Below are 20857 nucleotides of genomic sequence, written 5' to 3'. Positions count from 1 at the left end.
TAATCTACACGAAGAGTCTTTAGTCAAACATTGTTCCCGAGTCCCGACAAAATTCCAGAAATTCAGACCCCAGTCGCATCGACTAGCGAAATCCCCTAAACCCCACGTTCTTCTGTTAGTATTGGTATTCGGCGAGCTCCAGCTCTTCGCCACTCACCTTATTTGCCGACTTAAAAGTTACCCAGTATATACGCCAACTCAGTGATATGGTTCCTTCTCCGAAACTTACAAAATCTCCACCTGTTTGTAAGCTCCCTTCAGTTTATTTGAAATATAACATGGGTGAAAGACGACCACATGGATATTGAGTCCACGGTACTTGGCCCACGTGGAAAGGTTCGCCATAAACGTCGATTTCTGACCTTTTATTGTTTTTTAGTATTGTTATTGTTAAATATTTTCTCTATTGTTACTGTTATTAGTATTTATTTTTATTGTTACATATTTTCTCTATTGTTAATATTTATCGTTATCGATATGTATTTATTGTTATATATTTATTATTCTATATATTTATTATTTTATCTCTTTTAGGTTTTTATTTCTCTTTGCAGCAATATTTTTGTTTGATATATTGGTTTTAAAATTTTATTTATGGCAATCCGTGTTTAGGCAGTCATGTTGATCGTGACGGGGACAAATAGCCTCGATGCTGACGTCTTCATTAAGTTTCAATCAACCAATCAATCGGAATTTTTAAACAGATAGTATGACCACTTGCATTATCTTACGAATTATATGTATCTGCTCATACTTTCCTTCAAAGCCATGTAGAAAAATTGAAGAAGTTTCTCACCCTTTGGATGAATTTCTGCTGGTGCCTGTGTTTCTGTTAAAGCAGCAATTAATGATGTTGGGAAACAAATAGCTGATAGAAATTGTGTTCTCAGAATATCATAAAATTTTATTTCCACAAATTCTATGACTTTTCCCGCTCTTCTTATACATTTGTTTTTAATATAATCACATACTGTGCGAGGTCAATTTATAGGAAATTATTAACAATTAATAACAATAAAAACAGTGTGAAATGAATATTCCAGATCCTATATTTATGTGTACCTTCCAACATTCGACTGATAAAACTGAAATGCGGGAGGACTACCACCGCATTTGAGCCAAAGAGAAGCGAGATTGTTAACTATAACCTAACCCCGCTTTTAAACGTAGTTTGGATATTTAGGGAAGGATTTTATTATTATTCTGATTACATCAAATATTCACGGCCATGCAGGAATATACTATGATTGTATTAAATGAAGTTATTTTTTATTCTTCTTGTTTTTATTAGCCTTCAAGGTTTTAAGGACATTTTTACTGAACACATTGATGAATGGAAAAAGTGGTATGATGCTCCAAATCCTCAAGAATTACATTGTCCAGTACCTTTCGATGACGTTATGGGCCTAGATAAGTTGGTGGTTTTACGATGTATTCGACCTGATAAAATAGTTCCCGCTGTTCAAGTAAGTGTTTGAATTAGCTTTTAGTTTTACGAGTAGATTTCACTATCACAGTATACTAGCTGCACATGTGAATACCTATAAAACACTTTGTATGAATTGAAAGCATTCTGTTCAATTCAATACTTTTAACAAGTCGAATGCGCGAAACTTGATTAACATCTTATACAAACTTTTGCAAAATAAAGCACATGAAACATTTTGAACTTATCAATGTCAACCATAGACCATTGAGTCATTTAACTCATTAACGTACAAGCAATTTCCACTGACTATTGCCCAACATCGGAGTTTCCATTGCAAAAGACTGCCTTGTAGCTGAATCATAAATATCGCAGCCCACTCCTTTTCACAGGCTTTCCACAGGCGGAAAACGGTAAGGACTCGACACGGCACCGTTTGAACAGTCAGAAAACACAACATTCCATTTGAGTTGGCATCTGGACTCTTGAAAGGAATGTCAGAGAAGGGAATTACCGCAATATCAGTTTTCTGTTCCATACAGTGATAGAATTCCAGCAATGTTTTCGCCGTGTGGCTGGATGCCTTGTCGTGGTGTATTTCAACTTGGCTCACGTCTTGTACGTACAATACTGAGATTTCATTCTGGTACATTTCAGTCAGGACATGAGTGTGGTAGAACGCAGCACTGGTTTTTACGTTTCGCTCCACTATTCGGAGAGGCAGTTTGCTCCGGTACAAGGAAACAGCTCCTTTTGGGAAAGCACTAGCAGAAGAACATGCTTCGACCCGTGGCCTCAAATGGCCTGTATGTAGTGGCACGAACTTTATCACGGTTTGTGAGGTAAGTTCACATCTCATCAAGGGTAACAACAAACTAGCTTCCACCGATCACCCGCGGGATGACCTTCATAACGCCTGCAGTCCTTTTTGCTCAGCCCCAAGACATGGTTTCAGGTCATGCACACTGCTCATGCGAACGATCGTGTGGCGCAAATCCCTATGAATGGTGCTATAGATTGCATAGATGGCCATTTTCCACTGGGCTCGCTCGGGCTCGCGCTCACCTGTCTCAACTGGGCTCGCGCTCACTCGCGCTCGCACTCACTAATCTTATCTGGGCTCGCGCTCATCTCTCTCGACTGGGCTCACACTCACTCGGGCTCGCGCTCACCTGTCTCAACTGGACTCGCGATCACTAGCGCTCGCGATCACTTCTCCTAACTGGGCTCGCGCTCACTTGCGCTCGCACTTACTAATCTTATCTGGGCTCGCACTCACTCGGGCTCGCGCTCACTTGTCTCAACTGGACTCGCGATCACTTCTCCCAACTGGGCTCGCGCTCACTTCTGTTCACTGGGCTTGCACTCACCCGGGCTCGCGCTCACTTGTCTCAACTGAGCTCGCACTCACTCGGGGTCATGCTCCCTTCTTTCGACTGCGCTCGCGCTCGGGCTCATTTCTCTCAATTGGGCTCACGCTCATTCGTGCTCGGGCTCAGCTCCCTCAATTGGGCTTGGGCTCACGTATTTCATTGGGGCTCGAACTCAATTGCACTCGGGCTCACTTCTCTGAGTTGGGCTCGCACTGACTTGTTTCATTGAGGCTTGGGTTCAATTATTGAGCCCGAGCCCAGTTGAGCGCCAGAGCCATGCTCGCGTGCTTGTACACCTTAATGGGCTGATTAATGGAGTATGCTCCATCCAATTTCAACCCCTGATGGAGTTGTTACAATTCTTTTAAAAAAGATTTAGAAAAAATATTTTTTTTTAATTTATTTTTTTATTTTTTTTTATTTTATTAATCAGAGTTTTCTAACTTTTCCTATTTTTGCAGCAGCCGAAACTATTATCTAAATCAATTTTTGTTAAAATAATGTGAGTCACTTTTATATCGATTTTCATTGTTTCTGTTTGCAGAATCTATGTGGATAGAGCTATCATTTAGTTATAAAATAATGTTTTTTCTTATCTCATAGAAATACCTGACACGTTAATACTAAACTTCGTTAAAACAGCTGCTTTAACAAAATGAACTAGTCCTACAAGTCATAGGTTGTTTATGCAGCTGGAATTTGAAATACTGTTGACTGATTAACTGATTATCTTTCACCGCCCCCTTTCATCAGCGAGACTATATGTACCGTGTTATGCAAAAATGAACTAAGCGCCAAACTTTGAAAATCCACGTAAATGCGACGATTGGTTCCTGATACGCATTAAAACATTTTGCACAATCCAAAAGAGAGGAAAACCAACACCTTTCTAAAAAAAGAAACATAATTTCACTTTTGATTACGGCTACATTAACGGGATGATCTACCTTTTCTTGGCACAAAAATTTTTATATTGGACCTTATGGGGAGAACATGGCTACCGAATTTCCTTAGTTTCTAAGGAACTAGGTATCTCTAATGGGAAAGAAAAATTTTGCAGCATTCTACAGAAGTTTATTAACGGGTTGAAATACTTAAATTGTATATTTGTCTGCTAGTTTAGCAGAAATAAATTATTAAAAAATAAATAAATTAGTTTCTTTTTATACAAATTATAATATGTCTAACTTTGGAACCAATTATGGTAGAAAGATCAACTTCTTTTTGTTGTATTCCTTGAGAAGAAACGACTCTAATAGTTTTAATCACAACCATATCTGATACGCCAATTAAAAAATAGTATTTTAATATAAGTATTAAAGTCCAACTGCCAAGAAGTTTGACGAAGGTAAGGCATCCGCGCCCACCCTTTTCTTCTGTTTTCGTCCCGAGAGATATGAAGGGACCGTTTTCACAGCAGGTGTCAATGCGAATGTAAACATCCTGTCCTCACGTCCAATAGCCCAAGTTCGGCCACTTTCTCTATCTCTTTTTTTTTTTTTCTCTCTCTCTTCCGAGGAGGTGTTTCTACCCTGTAAGAAAATTATAGATATGTAGAGAAAATGGTGATGAAATATTTCTGATAGCCAGATGATAGACAAGCATTCTAAAATGCCTTTGAATTCCAAAAATGTATCGACCATAATTTTACCATCTGGTTATTTTCAGGAGGCAAAAGTTATATTATTATTATTATTATTATTATTATTATTATTATTATTATTATTATTATTATTATTATTATTATTATTATTATTATTATTATTATTACGCAACGAGCCTAAACTTTAAATGCTTTAAAAGTTTGTTCTTTTTTGCGTATCCTGCTTCTTGTTTCAACTCCCTAGGACAGTGATGATTTCAGTGGTGATTCTGGGGTGGAATTCTCCCAAGAGCTACGAAATTCACCCTCGGGTGCTTGAGATCTTCGCAGAAATTTCTGTGGAGCACGCAATTTTTAGTCGCTTTTCCCCCTGTGCGTGGTGCCTCCGGAGGAAATAATCTGAAATTAACACTGCTATAGGATAATTGGAGATTGGCTTACAGTGCTTAGTCTTAGCGAAGTAAGCACGAGAAACCAGAAATATCACAAAAACAGGGCTTTTGCTCCGCTGTTCCCCCGTGAAAATGCACGGTTTACACACAATACAGGTTGGATCTAACAGGGCTATTTAGAGAACGTCTTATAAAGCATTGGTGTGCAGTGTTGTCTGCGGACAAGGAGGAAAAACCGTGTTTTTCATTAAAAATGGAGTATTTTAAATTTCCCTTGTCCCCTCAGGAGACGCTTCTTCAATGAGACCGTATCCTGCCTCTTTCTCCCATTCTCTAGGCTCTAGGCCAATTAGGACTGACATGCATTTGAATAAGTCCATTACTTGGTTGCCTAGTAATTAGCCATCATATTGGCTGCCATATTGGACTTAGACAAATGTTCTCTCATATTACCAAGTAAAATATGTCTTGTCGTGATGAAAGCTACCAGAAAAAGTAGGTTTCGTTTAGTTCTGAGGAAGTACGCTACATCCTAGAGCAATGCGTGCATATACGCATTTGTAACTTTGTACAGTTAATCGTTAGACAACAGTGTTGCCAGGTTGTAAGGTTTCTAAGTGCAATAAATAATCCCATATTTAAGTTCATCGGCCTCAGAAACGTATAGTTTGACACCAAAATTATCTTTCTAAGTGCCTTGGTTCACGATCTCTCTCTTTATATATATATATATATATATATATATATATATATATATATATATATATATATATATATATATATATATAGAGAGAGAGAGAGAGAGAGAGAGAGAGAGAGAGATTTACGTAGGGTGGCGGCCATATTGGAAAATGACGGCTACCAGGAAAACACCTCAAATTTGAAATATATTCCCAAGACATTATTTAAAAAAAAAAACTTAGGGGACATTTTTTTACGGACACCTATATATGGGGGCCAGGACTTTACATTGTCGGAATCCTGTGGGGGCACCCCTCTGTCTCCCTTCCCTTCGCCACTACTGTATGCTATAATATTTGTCCGGAAGGGGAAGAAATTCCCAAAATAGCAGCGTTTTCTGATATATTCTGTTCTTCCCGCGCACTTTAGAATGCATCTTGATGAACTTCCAGAGGTAACGGGAAAAAGAGGATACTTCACACCACATCGTCCAGTCTCTTAGTATGGAACCATTGAAAGAGACAAACTCTATAAAGCTAACATTTTTTGGCAGCTGACAGGTAATCTCAGAAACTGGTCGAGAACCTGTTTCATTCAGACATCCACCCCTTTCCCCCTCCATTTCACCAACCCCCGCCCTTTCCGCGGCCAAGCTTAGAGTGGGGCGTGACTTACCCTCGTCAAACTTTGACAGGTGGACTTTAATACTTATATTAAAATACTATTTTTTAATTGGCGTATCAGATATGGTTGTGATTAAAACTATTAGAGTCGTTTCTTCTCAAGGAATACAACAAAAAGAAGTTGATCTTTCTACCATAATTGGTTCCAAAGTTAGACATATTGTAATTTGTATAAAAAGAAACTAATTTATTTATTTTTTAATAATTTATTTCTGCTAAACTAGCAGACAAATATACAATTTAAGTATTTCAACCCGTTAATAAACTTCTGTAGAATGCTGCAAAATTTTTCTTTCCCATTAGAGATACCTAGTTCCTTAGAAACTAAGGAAATTCGGTAGCCATGTTCTCCCCATAAGGTCCAATATAAAAATTTTTGTGCCGAGAAAAGGTAGATCATCCCGTTAAGTGATATGACACCTCCATGAATACCGGGATGATATAGTCTTAATGCGATTTCTTTACTTGTTTTTCTGGAACCGGGAGTCCCACAATAGTATTCCCATTCGGGCCTGCATCTTCTAAGTCCATTAGATTACTTTTCCCCTTATTTTGAAGCAAGGAAACTGTAATTTTTTAACTTTGTGACTTCCCTCAGGAGCAACCACTACTTTTAATTGTGTATTTGAAAGCATATTGTCCTGCTAAAATACATTAAATATGAATATTTCTTAATTTAGGCTAAGTTTAAGAGTATTAAAACTGAAAATTTGAAAATATGCGTTGCTTTTAGCCTGTATTTTGTTAAAACACACCAAAGAAAATTAGAAGCTCAATAAAGATGTTTATGAATGAAATTTACGTCATAACATCAGTTTGAGTCGAGAAGGTATGTGTAATACTTTCGAAAATGGTAAGCATATTGTGCTTCTAGTTTTCAATTCATCTTTACATTTCCTTATGTATATTAATAGCCGGTTCTTTAATGGCGTAACATAACGGAAATATAGTACCTATATAAAATGAGGTAATGTTAAGGACTGCGTTAAAAGAGGAAATGTAATTATGTCAATTTATGAAGATATCGTGAAATTTAGAATGTTTTGTGTTTGTTTGTTTGGAGCTTAATATTCTTTTTCATCAATGAGGTTATATGAGATCTCGCTCATCTGAAAGATGAGAATAGTTACTTACCACTAATTCACAGTGAATCAATATGAATAAGTGCCTGGCAACCCTTAGCTATTTCGTCAGGTATGAAAATATTGTGTCAAACAACATCAAAATCGAATTGTAACCAAAGGTAAAAATGGATCTGAAAAGGTTGGGGAACGCATGACGTTATGCCGTCCACTGTGCGTATCTTTGCCCACTATATTTTTTAGAAAGTGGATTGACGCCATAGATATTTTTGGAAGTGAGGTATGACGTCCCTCATGTTTTCCCTCACTTTTAACACTGATTGCAGGGGTGTAGCCAGCAGGTTTGTGTAGGCGGGGCCCGTCGTTTTTGAGGGAGGGCCAGCTACAATGTACAAAGCCGAAAAAAATGTTTTGTTGCTCGTGTTTTTGAGGCCTGAAAGAAAGAAAACTTTTGGTTTCCTTCTGGAAGACTAAAAACACTATTTTAGCTTCTTCTTCTTCTTCGTCTATTATTATTATTATTATTATTATTATTATTATTATTATTATTATTATTATTATTATTATTATTATTATTATTATTATTATTATTATCCATAAATTATATTTAAGATAGTTTTCATTATGCTTAATCAAGAACTTCTGCCCGGGACCAAACGCTATACTTTTGTGCATAACTATAAAGGTAACCAAGAAACTTCTGTCCCTTTTCGTGGAGGTTTGTGTTCAATTGGACCTCACACTGTGAATTGAATGCGAGTGGAGATAAGGCGAACGTCAATTGTTGGTGTGGGTATATCCAACATACTACCTGGTTGTGGCAATTCAGACACACCGTGAACTTGCTTAAAGACAGAGGGGACATGAGACATCCACAGAGCGTCATAAGAGCATGTATGCTGAACGAGTTCAAATGGAGGTCAAACGCCGCTGTAGCGGAACAGAAGATGGTGTCGTGACAACGCGGACATTGCAGCGATGGTTTAACAAGTTTAAAAACGATGACGAAACACCCGAAAACACCACGTACCAGAAGACCAACACATGTACAAAGAGGAACTGGGACTACAATTCAGTATGTGGAGAAACCATTCGGCAGCACATCCATCAACTTATGAAGCACTACAAGTTGGGTCGATGAATCTCTCATATTTTGACTCCAGGCCAGAAGGCAACGCGGCAGTCGCCTGTGTTTATTTATTGTTTCGGAGCCATTTCTGGACAGGGCGTTGACATGTGATAAAAAGTGTGTCCTACACGAAGCTCCACGGCGCCGTCATCATCGGTTAGCATCCCATGAACAGATTTCAAAACAGCAGAAACCAGCACTGTACCACAAGAAGGTTCTTCTGTGTGTTTGATGCATCGTGCATCGGAAACTGCTACCAGCTGGTCAGAGTATCAATGCAGCTGTGTACTGTCAGCAGTTGAGCTGTGCTCAACAAAAACTCAAAACTCTGGAGCCATCACTTCTGAATTGCAAATGAATCCTCGTTTACGGGACAACGCTAAGTCCCAAGTGGCTAGGATGACTCAGGACACCATTTTCCGCCTTGGATGGGAAACAATATTGCAACCACTATATTCCCCGGGTATTGCACCGTCCGATTATCACCTGTTCCGTTCTTTGGACAATCACCTTAGAGGACGCCAGTTCAAATCCTCAGTAAAAGTCCAAAATGTACCTATACTTTCTTCGTTATACGGCCCACCAAGTTCTACCGCGATGGATTGCATGGCCTTCCAGAATGTTTTCAGAAGGTCGTCGATGCTGATGGAGACTATTTTTGATCTTCCAGGTTAGATGACATATCGATGCTCGAAGGTGGTGGGTGAAAACTTTTCTTGGTTACTTTTATATTTAAATTTAAGACCTTGTATACAGAACCTATCTACACAAGATTGATTTTCTTTGAAATTTCTTTATGGTTTCCTGACAAAAATATTTATTTATTATTCGTGACTTAAAAAAAATATTTTATTACACTGAGTAGAAATAAAAGAGAGCGAATGAAATCCAAATTGAATAAAAGCATTGTTTCTCACCAAATTTTCCATCATCTATGTCTTACTGTACTTACAAATCAGTTTAGTACCTTTGTTTTATGGCTGTATTTGTAGTACCTTGTTAAAACGTTTGTCTTCAAACTGTCAGATATAAATCGCAGTAAATTGTGTAATCTGCTGTCTCAAAAAATATCCTATTTTTCGATCGGTATAAGGAAGAGATACTATAATATTTTTCGATCGGTATGGAGAAACAATATTTCTCCATACTATTTTACCATAAATTATTGTCAATAAACTTTGTTACTTTTAAATGAATGAAGCGAGATAATTTTACTATGATGTTTTAAAAGCTGGTCATTTGGGGGGGCAGGAAACCATTTTGGGGGGCCTGGCCCCGATGGGTTCCTCCTTGGCTACACCCCTAACTGGTTGTAACAAACGACTCGCCATCATTTCAGGGTAGCTTTCGAAAAAAGACTTTAATGATAGGAGGTGTGTGTGTGTGTGTCTTATTATTTTTTTTGAATGTTGAATTGCTATCTTTCTTTTTTTAATAGCCCATTGACTTATATGAGGAAGTATTTTTCTTTTAAATAGACGAGATTTTAATCATTCAATTTTACTAATTTGTTTTTCTGGCCTATTTAAGAGTTCCTTGCTTTAAAAATAGTCAATGTAATATTGTTTTAGTTTTTATTTATATATATTAAAATTGCATAATACCGTAGTTAAATTTCACTTAGATTACATTTAAAGATCTCAAGAAGAAGTAGTCAGTAAAATTAACAGGCTAAAATTCTTTTATTTCAAAAAATTAAAACAATGTTTCCTCATATAAATTAATGGGCTGAATAACCATTATGGTGCAAGTTATCAACATTCTTAAGAGCTACTCTTGTTTATTGGGATTTAAAGAAGCTACAATTAAATAATACATAATTATTTCGCTCGACTTTTCTATGAACGCACAGCTTCATTAGTTGCTAGTAAATAAATTTCCTACTTCGCAAGGTCAAGTAGTTTCCTTACTCTATGATCTCACAAAAAAAAAAAAAAAAAAAAAAGCTTGGGTCATGGAAGTTGTTACTAAAACAACAAAAACAAATTCCTGCCTCAAACAAATACCATCCTCTCATAATAACCATAAAAAAGTCGGTTCTTTATCGAAAGGTGTTTGAAGTCTTCTGGAGAATAAAATGACAGCTCGGACCTCAAGAGTGTGCTTTTTCTTTTTGTAAAGTTGTTTTATTCTTCCTTTATAATTCTGCACATGGATTTTTTTTCTTTTTTTTTTTCTTTTTTACTCTAAAGCAAATGAGTCCACGTGAGTGTTAAGTGAGCGCGGGCTCGTACTCAATTTAACTCGCGCTCGCTCGGGCTGACGCTCACTTCTCCCAACTGGGCTCGCGCTCACTCGGGCTCGCGATCACTTCTCTGAACTGGGCTCGCGCTCATTTCTCTTAATTGGGCTCGCGATCACTTCTCTGAACTGGGCTCGTGCTCATTCGCACTCGCGCTCATTTCTCTTAACTAGGCTCGCGCTCACTAATCTCAAGTGGGCTCGCGCTCACTAATTTCACTGGGGCTCGGGCTGACTCGGGCTCGCGCTCAATTATTGAGCCCGAGCCCGGTTGAGCGTGAGTGCCGAGCTCACGAGCGTCCGGCTCGCGAGTTTAGACACCTATGATAGATTGTCGCATGTGATATGCAGCATTTGTGGCCATCACATGCTATGCGAAAGAATTTTCGAAGGTTACCATACGCCAAACCACATGCAATATCGCGGGGTTCTCTTTACAGAAGGCCAGTTTCTAGATGCTCGCGTCTGTGTAGTGGGTCCAATACTCTGTGCACCATATTTCCATATAATACAATTCACATTAACATGAGCTATACGAGAATTACGAGGCACTCACACGGCGAGAGTTGCACATGCACGGTACAGTTACACTATATATATATATATATATATATATATATATATATATATATATATATATATATAATATGTAGAGAGAGAGAGTTGTAATAAAAAAATCCCTAAACGCACAACACAATTGAAAGACTGTAACTCACTTTCACACAATGTTTTGTCAGATAGGAAAAGTAGTAGGAAGGAAAGAGATACAGAAAAAAATAGTATAGAAACAGTGGCGTTCGGTTTTACTCCTTCCTTTAATAAAATATAAAAAAATAAATATTCGCCTTATTAAGATAATATGTACTCAAAAATTCTGGAACCATATGAATCACTTGATTCCCCTTTGAAATTCTAAGTACAGTACTGTATAAAAATATAAACGCCGTGATAGCGATGCTCCATGCACTTCTCGTACTTTTTAAAAAATATTTCGCTTACTCCCTCCAAATTATATTTACCGACAGATTTATTGAAATCATTACTTCATGATAGTACATTAAAAGAACAGTGAAATTAAGTAACCTTCTTTATTTCTGGTTCCACTTTTGGTTTATAAAGTCAGGCTTTTATCTCCTTGGTAAGATTCCAAAGTACTACCGAAGAAAAGAATATAGAAATATGACTAAATTTAAAAGGGAAAGAATTTATAATAACTCCAACTTCTTATGTATCTTCAGTTGATAAAACATGCGTCTTAACATGAAGATTTAATGCATCAGAAAAGAAAGATAATTCTAATAAATGGAACAATTTGAAAAATAATACATTAAACGTACACAGGTTAATATACAGATGTTGAAGAATCCATTAGATTTTAAACGACTTAATTCTGTAAAGATTATTCTTACCATTAATCTCAATTCTAATATAACTAGTTTAAACCTGCGAGAGTATTACGATCTTACATAATCTGTTTAAGAAAGGAAGGACTTCATTATACTCCTAGTCAAAATTAAATGAAAAGAAATGACTACTGAATAAAAATAAATAAATAGCAATGTTTGTCATAAATACAACAAAGTCCATGTATACCTCAAAACTTAACGTAGAGAACCACTATTTTCCAATCGGAAATATGTAGACCTAAATATATTAGTTAAACATTATTACTCTTGTATAAGAGAAACTTCGAATTAGTTTTTATTTATGTATTTACGCTATTATGTCTAACTGCTGCTGTACGTTTCAACGTCAAATTACCATGTAAATCAAATTACAGAATTAATGTTGTTTCCTACTTTTCTATTCTTAGTATAAATGAAGTAATTTAAATGTTCATTCAATGTTAAGTTTTGTATTAATATATGTGTTGCTCTATAATCTGAATATTTTATTCTTCTTCTTATAAACAGATTTTTGTGGTTGACAATTTAGGTCAATCCTACATAGAACCACCTCCCTTTGACTTGGCAGGATCTTACAGTGATTCAAATTGTTGCTCTCCCTTGGTTTTTATCTTGTCTCCTGGATCAGATCCGATGGCTGGATTGGCCAAATTCGCAAAAGACAAGGGGCAAGTCGGAGAGAGATTTCAGACTATATCGCTAGGACAAGGACAGGTAAGCTGTTTATAGTTTTCTTCCCTTGATAATGAGATTTGACAGAACATTGAGTAAAGTAAATCTTCTCATCATAGAATCTAAATTACGTTGTCATTACACGACTGTATAATTTTGTTCAAGTTTCTTTGTTGTCCATTTTTGTATGCTTTGAGTATGTGAATGATGCAAAACTTCTCAAAGAAGGATGGATGACTCGAAATAAATACAGGGAGTGTTCGTGTTCGTAACTGAAAAGTGAAAACAATGGCTTAGAAATAGTGTAAAATAAAAAGTTCTAATACTACTACAAAATTACCACCAAAAATTTAAAGTATTTTAGTACCTTATACAGGGTGCGGCAGAAATATCTGACGGTTTACAATTGGACTTACTTTTCTATTTAAAAAAAAAAAAAGTCATTTAATCTATCATATGTTGCCATTGCTTTTCACACCAGAAAAGAAGTTTTAGAATAGGGCGTCCTACAAATTTCAGTCATTTTTATTTTCATTCTCATATTGCTGAAGAAATTATTTAGTCTGAAATTAGTCATGACATGCCAGAATTTTACGTTAGATGGCAATCTTCAGTTGTCAAGTGTGGTCGGCGCTGGGAGAGGGAGGTTATCATTTTACGCTACTCGTCAGCCAGTTCAGTAATCATAAAGCATATTTTGCATAGAGCAGTAGAATACAGCATATCGCGCTTTCACCGTGGAAACAATGGTCCCATTGTGTATTTTCAAGAACAATGGTCCCATCGTGTATTTTCAAGAACATTGGTCCCATCGTGTATTCGCAGCGAGCATTCCGTAGTCATTACAATGTCGGTTGTCATGATCGACTGACTAATCGCAACGTGATTTTGCTGTAGGTGGCAAACTTTAGAGGAACTGGACAAGCAACCAAAACGGAACCAGGAAGACTACCTGTGGGAACACCTGAAACGTCGAAGCAGTGCATAACGCCATTAAAACTAGCCCTTGCCTTTCAGTTCGTCGACATTTCACTACTTTAAACATTACAGACATAACCTGTCAACAAATTCTGCACTTGAATTTGCACTTTTACCCGTAAAAATTAGTGCTTACGCATGAATTAATACCCTTGTGATCATGTAAACCGACATGCTTTCGCTGAAAGTATTTTGGAAGCTATGACTGATAACAGTATCTTAATCATATCTGATGAGGCCCATTTTCACCTCTTGAGTTTCGTTAGTAAACAGAACTGTCGGTATTGGCTGCTTTACGGTGACCATACGTCCCGTTTTAGGGGCGTGTCCCGGCCGTTTCGTCAGTAGATGTAAAAAAAAAAAAAAAAAAAAAAAAAAAAAAGTAGTACTTGTTCCGTTTCTCGCAAGTGAAAGAAGTAAATAACAAACCCAGGACCTTTACTCTCATGGGCAACACTAGTCTTTTCCAATAAAATATTAGATAAATACCTATCAGGTACATCTATTGTAAATAGCAGTTTTTTTTAAAAAAAATCCTTAATATAAAATACTATTTTATCCAATAAAGGTATTAATAATAACAAAGCAGCACGAGTTGAACCTAAATTCTCTACATTATACATGATCTATTGTTCCCAGTACTGCTCGAAAGGCAGCAGAGGTTTTAGCAGTTGCTTGTTTGTTTAACAAACTTTATTGTTTCCTTTCGAATTATTTGACCCCGCCCTGTAACAAAAAGAGAGAAAAGAGAGGGAGCTCTGATATCAGGGTGCTGATAAAAACAAAGGTAGGCCTAAAAGTTCAGGGTTGCTAATTCAGCACCAGTGCAATCCTAGCCACATTCTTTTCACTTCTAGCCATTTTATAGCCAATTTTCATATTCATTTTTACGTTTGTAAAATTATAGTCATTATAAGTAAATTGTATGTAGGCAGAGAAAATTTAAACGCGAATTTTTTTAACGCCAAATTTCTTGCGAGCATTGCGAGAGATTCTGGCAGCTTGGCAGCTGGCGGATAACGGTATTAAGTATTGCTAAGGTAAACAGGCACGCACTGATCTATTTCCCATTTCTCATGATTTTTAAAAAGCCGGAACCTGTCACGTTTTCAGCTGAAAGTCTTATGGTCAACTTAGCGAAGCTGCGAGAAATTCATGAGCGCGCGGTTACTCACAGCAAGTAACAGTATGGTGTGGAGTGACAAATTGTGGGGCCATTGGCCCGTATTTCTTCGAACAGGGTGGTCAGACTCTGACGGTGACTTGTAATCGATATTTTTTTATGTTAAAAAAGAAAAGAAAAAAAAAATACTTCCTCAGTTCTCAACTTCGAAGAATGCGACTAAATAATACTCAAATGTAGTTCCAGCAGGACGAGGCTACCAACCATACATCCAGGTTTCCACAGTAGTGCTTAGAGACATATTCCCACAACGCTTAATTTCACTTCGTGAAGGTATCCCTTGGCTAGCGCGGTCACCAGATCTCTATGCGTGTGACTGGTTTTTGTCGAAAGTTTTCATTGATAAACCATGCACTTTAAAACAATAAAAAATTGTCATCACACATGAAATTAAGATAATACCGATGTACATACTTCGTGATGCCATAACAAATTTCAGAGCAAGGCGTCAACAATGTGAATGTAAATAGAGGACATTTCTCAGATTCCTTTCTATTCCTAAATTGTGTTCTCAAAAGTTTTTTGATGTCAATAAAGTGTACACTGTTAAAATATGGTGTACACAGGGCCGGATTTCCCAATAGGCCCGGGCCTATGGGCGCAAGCTTCCAGGGGGCGCACGGCCGAGGGAAAAAAAATAAAAAATATCTAGAAATAAAAATAAATAGCCATAACTTAACATATTTTTTGAATTGATTAAAAAATCAGGCTAATAAAGCATTCTGATTTTGAAGTTCATAGGAAAAAATAATTGTTGGTAAAGTTAAACTATTTTTCAACATTATGCATCAACTTCGTTACAACATTGATCTCAAACACGGGAGAACTGGCTGTTTTTTTACTTATTTATTTATTTTTTACTACAGGCTTTTTTATTTATTTGTCCAAATGGCTAAATTGAACAAAACCAAAGTTATTCACCAATCTTTTGTTAATACATTAACGGTATTTTGTTAAGCCCACTTTTGTTTCCGAAAATATAAAAGTTACTCGAAGTGCAAAACTGTGAGATATTTCTGCTGCACCATGTACTTTTAAACTTAATAATCATATAGTGAAAGTTGCATATGTTGACTACCATCTATTCCATTGTAAACGATGGACAACAGATGGCCAATTTACAGAAAAAGGTGTATTTTAAAGCAATAATTATTATAGACCGTAACATACGTACTTTTGATATAAGAACTACTTATTACCTGCGTATCAGTTTGCATCTTATAAATAATATAAATATCAGAGCCCCCTTGTTGTTATATGATTATCATATGCAGCTTTAGCGTTGGAGAACTGGGTTCGATTCTTGTGAGAGTTCATGTGGTTCTGATTCCACATCCACGTCTCATATAGTTTCAGTGCTGAGACATTAAACTCCTGACCAACCAAACAAGCTATGGAAAAAAATTACTTCTGCAGCATAAGCCATTATAATTAACAAATATCTATCTACGTTTGCTATTCACACTCTATGATTCAAATGTTGTAATTTCAGCATGCTTATTACCTACAGAACGCTACACCACATCCTTTATTATTTTCTTCCTTTCACACACGATAATAGATACGAATGAAATAGTCGGTTCCAGTAAAATTGGGAATTCCATGCTGTATCACTCTTACTGGCTCTAGCTCTAAATTCACAAGTATATTTGCCGTGCTACTGGATTTTGAGAACCATCAAGCAATGGAAGGAGTTACGGATATTTTTCTTTCTTTCTTTTTTACGCTCTGGAACATTTGTTATTTGTTTCTTGCAAGTTTGCAAGTAGGAAAAGGCTTCGAACATGTAACGAAAACAAAAGGCAACTATAGCTCAATAAATTGATTTCAACAGGACTATGTGAAATATGGATGAAGCCTTTGTATTCACATATGTTCTGACATCAAACATACCAGTATCACTGCCTCCTGTATTTTTGGAGAAGTTATACATTCAATGGACAAGTTTTTTTTTTCTCTCTCTCTTTAGGATTCATTGGCCTTCCAAAACACACTAGTGTAAGATGTTTGCAAGACTTTGTAAAAAATGAAGATGGCTGTGTATACTGCCAAATGTTCAGATGCCCAACAAACAGAGATAAATTTAACATTAGCAGATAGGAATAACATTGGTTCAATGCAGCTATTCCAAGATAGACAGTTGGTCAACTTGCAGAGTAATAAAGTACCGTAATGCCTATCTTTTGGATAATGTAGATTTTACAACAATGATGCCAACTTAGAAAAGTGGCCAAGTTAAAAGTTTTTATTGTACATAAAACATTACCTACAGGACGCTACATCAAATTCTGTATTCTCTTCTTCCTTCTATTTATAATAGTAGATGCTGATGAGATAGTCGGAGATCTTCGGGTGAATGCAGAGATACTTTATTAATGTGCTAAACACACTTTTCCAACATTGAGAGGAAGAGAATTTTAAATGTTTTACTTACTTGTTGTATATTAAATTGGAGAGCATTCAGCACATTTGAACTCCAGAATTGAAATTACAGAAACATTTAATCATTTGCAGAATACTTACCAAAAATTCTTTCAGTCTTATTTTGTAAGACCTGCTTATTTTATTAGATATGCTTATTAGATCTGACTCCAGAAAGCACATGCCTCAGTGATGCACTGTGCGTGAAAAATCACTGCTTCGATACTAGATCATTAAGCTTGTAGTATATGTTATTATGTCGATTGTTCCTTGGTTCTCCTCTCCCTCTATCATCATCTTCATTCCACCAATCAATAACATTATTAAAGACAGGAGTCATATTTTACCTCTTTTTAAGAAAACATGTCTTATAAATTTTCTTTGCTTTTGAATCAATATGGATGTCCACTTTTGAATCATCTTGTGTAGTAAACATATATCAAGTCTTCAACAAACATTGCAGATATACATATAAATTATGCATGTCATTAAAATATGTGTTCCGCTTCGTCAAGAAGCGCTTAATGCCGTGGGAGATTTGTATTGTATAAGTAATTATAAAAATATCTTTAAAACTAATTTCTATTATATTCAACCTTGTTTCAAAATACCTTAATCACTAATTATGCTATTTTCTCATCTCTGAAGAAAATCTAATGTAATTAACTTATCTTCAGATGTGATATTTTTAGATTTAAAGTCAAATGAACATAATTTGACAGAAAGAATCCCTGAGTTCTTTCATTTGAAGGAGTTTCTGAAAGTAGTCTCATACATTTTATTCATTATTGTTGAAATTAAGCCTTAAGCTAAGAAAGTAGCCCCATTTATTATGCATTTGTTAACATATCGTTTTTTAATATTTTCATCTGCCCCATCCCCGGCGTCGGAATGTGGCGCTCCCATCGCCCAAATCTTCGAATCCCATCGTCTACTGAATGTCTCTAACAGATGTGATATAATGTTGGGACCTCCTAAATGCCAACGAGGAGGAGATTAAATCAGAGCTGGCTGACCAACATGTTGTAGCCAAAATAGGAAGTTAGGTGAACTCGTTGCTAATCAGTCACTAATTTTTACTTTCAATTTGTCTACACTTCTGGACTACGTAAAGGCTGCTTAATGTCGACTTTAGGTCCGTCCCTATATTTCCAGTCCCCTGCGCTTTTCAAATGTCAACATTCCGGGTACACCAGCACGTCGTGTAATACGAGAGCTGCTCTTTTTGCGAATTGTGGTCAGTGTAGTAATGATATGGAGCTCTGTACAATGGCTAAGGCTTTTTTTTGTCAACCACAAGGGCAAGCATTCTGTTTGGTGTCCGGACTGTCCAATCTTTCAACGTTAGAAACGTATCCGAGAGCTAGTGATTGTTGAGTAGATCTTTGCTTCCTATATTAAGCGTCGCTTAAGAGAAAGCAGTCTTTCCCACTTTCTGTGCCCTTTGATACTGTTGCAGCTACTACGTGTAAATCTGTAGCAACCCTGACGTCCGATTTTTTATCCCAAACAGATCTTGTTCCCGACCAAAAGCAAAAAATTCTGAACCCAGTCGCATCGATGAGTGAATCTCCCTAAATCCCATATTTTTCTATTAGTGGTGCCGAAACTGATCTTGTTTCCGACAAAAGTTCAGAAATTCAGATCCCAGTCGCATCTTCTGGTGAATCCTCCAAAACCTCACGTGTTTCTTTTAGTTGTGGACGTGAGATTGTGGTGGAAAGTGGAGTATACTGCCAGAATTGATCTTGCATTATGGTGTATGCAGTTGCCAATTATGAAGCACTCAAACCCAGGTTGTGGCTTGGAGCTCACGTTAATAGTTGGTTCCGTTTTTCCATAACTTCCAAGTTGCATTGTTGCATAAGAATGAAAAACACAAAACTTCAAACTCAACCCCCTTTTTGAAATTAAATCAGGTCATGCTGTAGCTATTACTACAACCATTTACTTGCGAAATATGAACACAATCACAATAGATGTTTTAGGAAAGCTACTCCAGAAGAAAACTTACCGTAAAGTGTACACTACTCCTTTCCATGAGAAATAATTTGTGTCATACTATAGAGAAGCTAATGAAATATTTACTTACGAAGTGATTTGTTATAATATATACGTTGCTATTTTGTAAATAAGATACCACTCTACAATGAACTAACAATTTAGCCATTTTTTTTTTTTTTTTTTTTTTTTTTTTTTTTTTTTTTTTTTTTGTCATCGCTAAACAGCATTATGATACATACCTACAATATATGAAGTTTTAAAGGAGCAAAATTTTTCAAAATTCCTATACTGGATAAAGAATTCAAAGTTTTGTGTACTGTACCCTGTACTGTATTGTACAGATCAGTATCACACGATATGAACTTGGGTGCTTGAACTTCCTCTTTACAACATTGTGTATACGCCATTGCAGGTTCTTGTGTTCAATTTGTGTTGTCATTTATAACATCTTTAATTAAATTTATGCTGTGCAAATGTGTATTTAATTGCAATTCCAGTGTCACGTTAACAAAGACAAGCAATATGCTGCAAATACCGTTAAAAAAAAAAAAAAAAGTAATCAGCATTGTAGCAAATTCAGCGTTCTTCTGTGCAAGAAATGGCACGATTATCTCCAACCACTCCTCCTTTCAAAACCAAACCCACAAGCTGCATAATACTAGGCAGTGGTCAGCGCTGTCGGGTTACTTAGTGGAATGGAAGTATCGAGGAAAGAAAATTCTACGAAGGTCGCAGTCAAGCAACACCCCACGCCGTCTGCTCCATCCTTTACGAGGAAAAAAGAGAGAAAGCAGGGAAGATAAACTTCTAATTCAAAGATCTTGTTGCATCTTCCAACTTTAGTATGACAATACTGCCATCTGTTTTCCTAAGTACCGTAAAAATTGAAAACTATGCCAACTAAGAGTGAAAAGTTTTGTTCTTTCTGACGACACTATTTCTTGGCTTTACTGACCTTAAGGAATATCCCGACAAATCAATTGATGAAAAGTTCCAGTTTATGGAAAACAGAGTAGTTGATATAACAAAGTGTCCAGATGCTAACGAGAGAAGTTCACTTAAACATGCACTGAAGTATTTGAAATTTAATTTTAAGAAAAAGTAGCCTTCAGCAAACAACGAGGAGAGATTCCTGCAGAAGAATGATAATTGGTTGGCGGATATGAAGGTAACTATCATTTCTTTAACTACTCAGGGCGCCCTCAAAATGTTTAAAAGTTTTTAATAAGTCGAGTGAAAGAAGTAAATGCAAGGCTTAGGAAAAAGAGCAAGCCATATAGTAGCTTCACTCTAAAACTTCTTCCAGACATCTCTAAGGTCGCTCTTTCAGATAGAATCCAAGACGAGAACGATGAAGAAGATGTAGATGGGAGTTCTGAAGAATCAGATTGAAACCGTTAATCTACTAAAAACACTGGAAAACCAGTATCTCTATATTATAATGATTGAAATTGGTAAATAGTATATTTAAATATATATAGGCTACACATATACACGTTGACCTATATAAATAATTGAAATTGTGTATCTAATACAATTTACTACATTTAATTAAACATCACTTGCACATAAAACAAATCCAT

General features: G+C 36.4%; 1 protein-coding gene across 3 annotated transcripts in view; it reads left to right on the top strand.

Moving 5' to 3' along the window:
• Positions 1-20857, top strand: part of Dnah3 (dynein heavy chain 3, axonemal) — a 567072-nt gene that overhangs the window by 461724 nt on the left and 84491 nt on the right. For all 3 annotated transcript variants that reach the window (XM_081731270.1, XM_081731268.1, XM_081731267.1), the window contains exons 58-59: positions 1292-1466; positions 12524-12730. In XM_081731270.1, coding sequence (XP_081587396.1) covers positions 1292-1466; positions 12524-12730 — 382 coding nt within the window. The remainder of the gene's footprint in view (positions 1-1291; positions 1467-12523; positions 12731-20857) is intronic.

The sequence above is a fragment of the Thermobia domestica genome, chromosome 11 (genome assembly GCF_964235325.1).
Source record: "Thermobia domestica chromosome 11, izTheDome1.hap1.1, whole genome shotgun sequence".
NCBI classification, from domain to species: domain Eukaryota; kingdom Metazoa; phylum Arthropoda; class Insecta; order Zygentoma; family Lepismatidae; genus Thermobia; species Thermobia domestica.
Note: the sequence above shows the minus strand (reverse complement) of the source record. Positions and strands in the feature narration are given on the sequence as shown.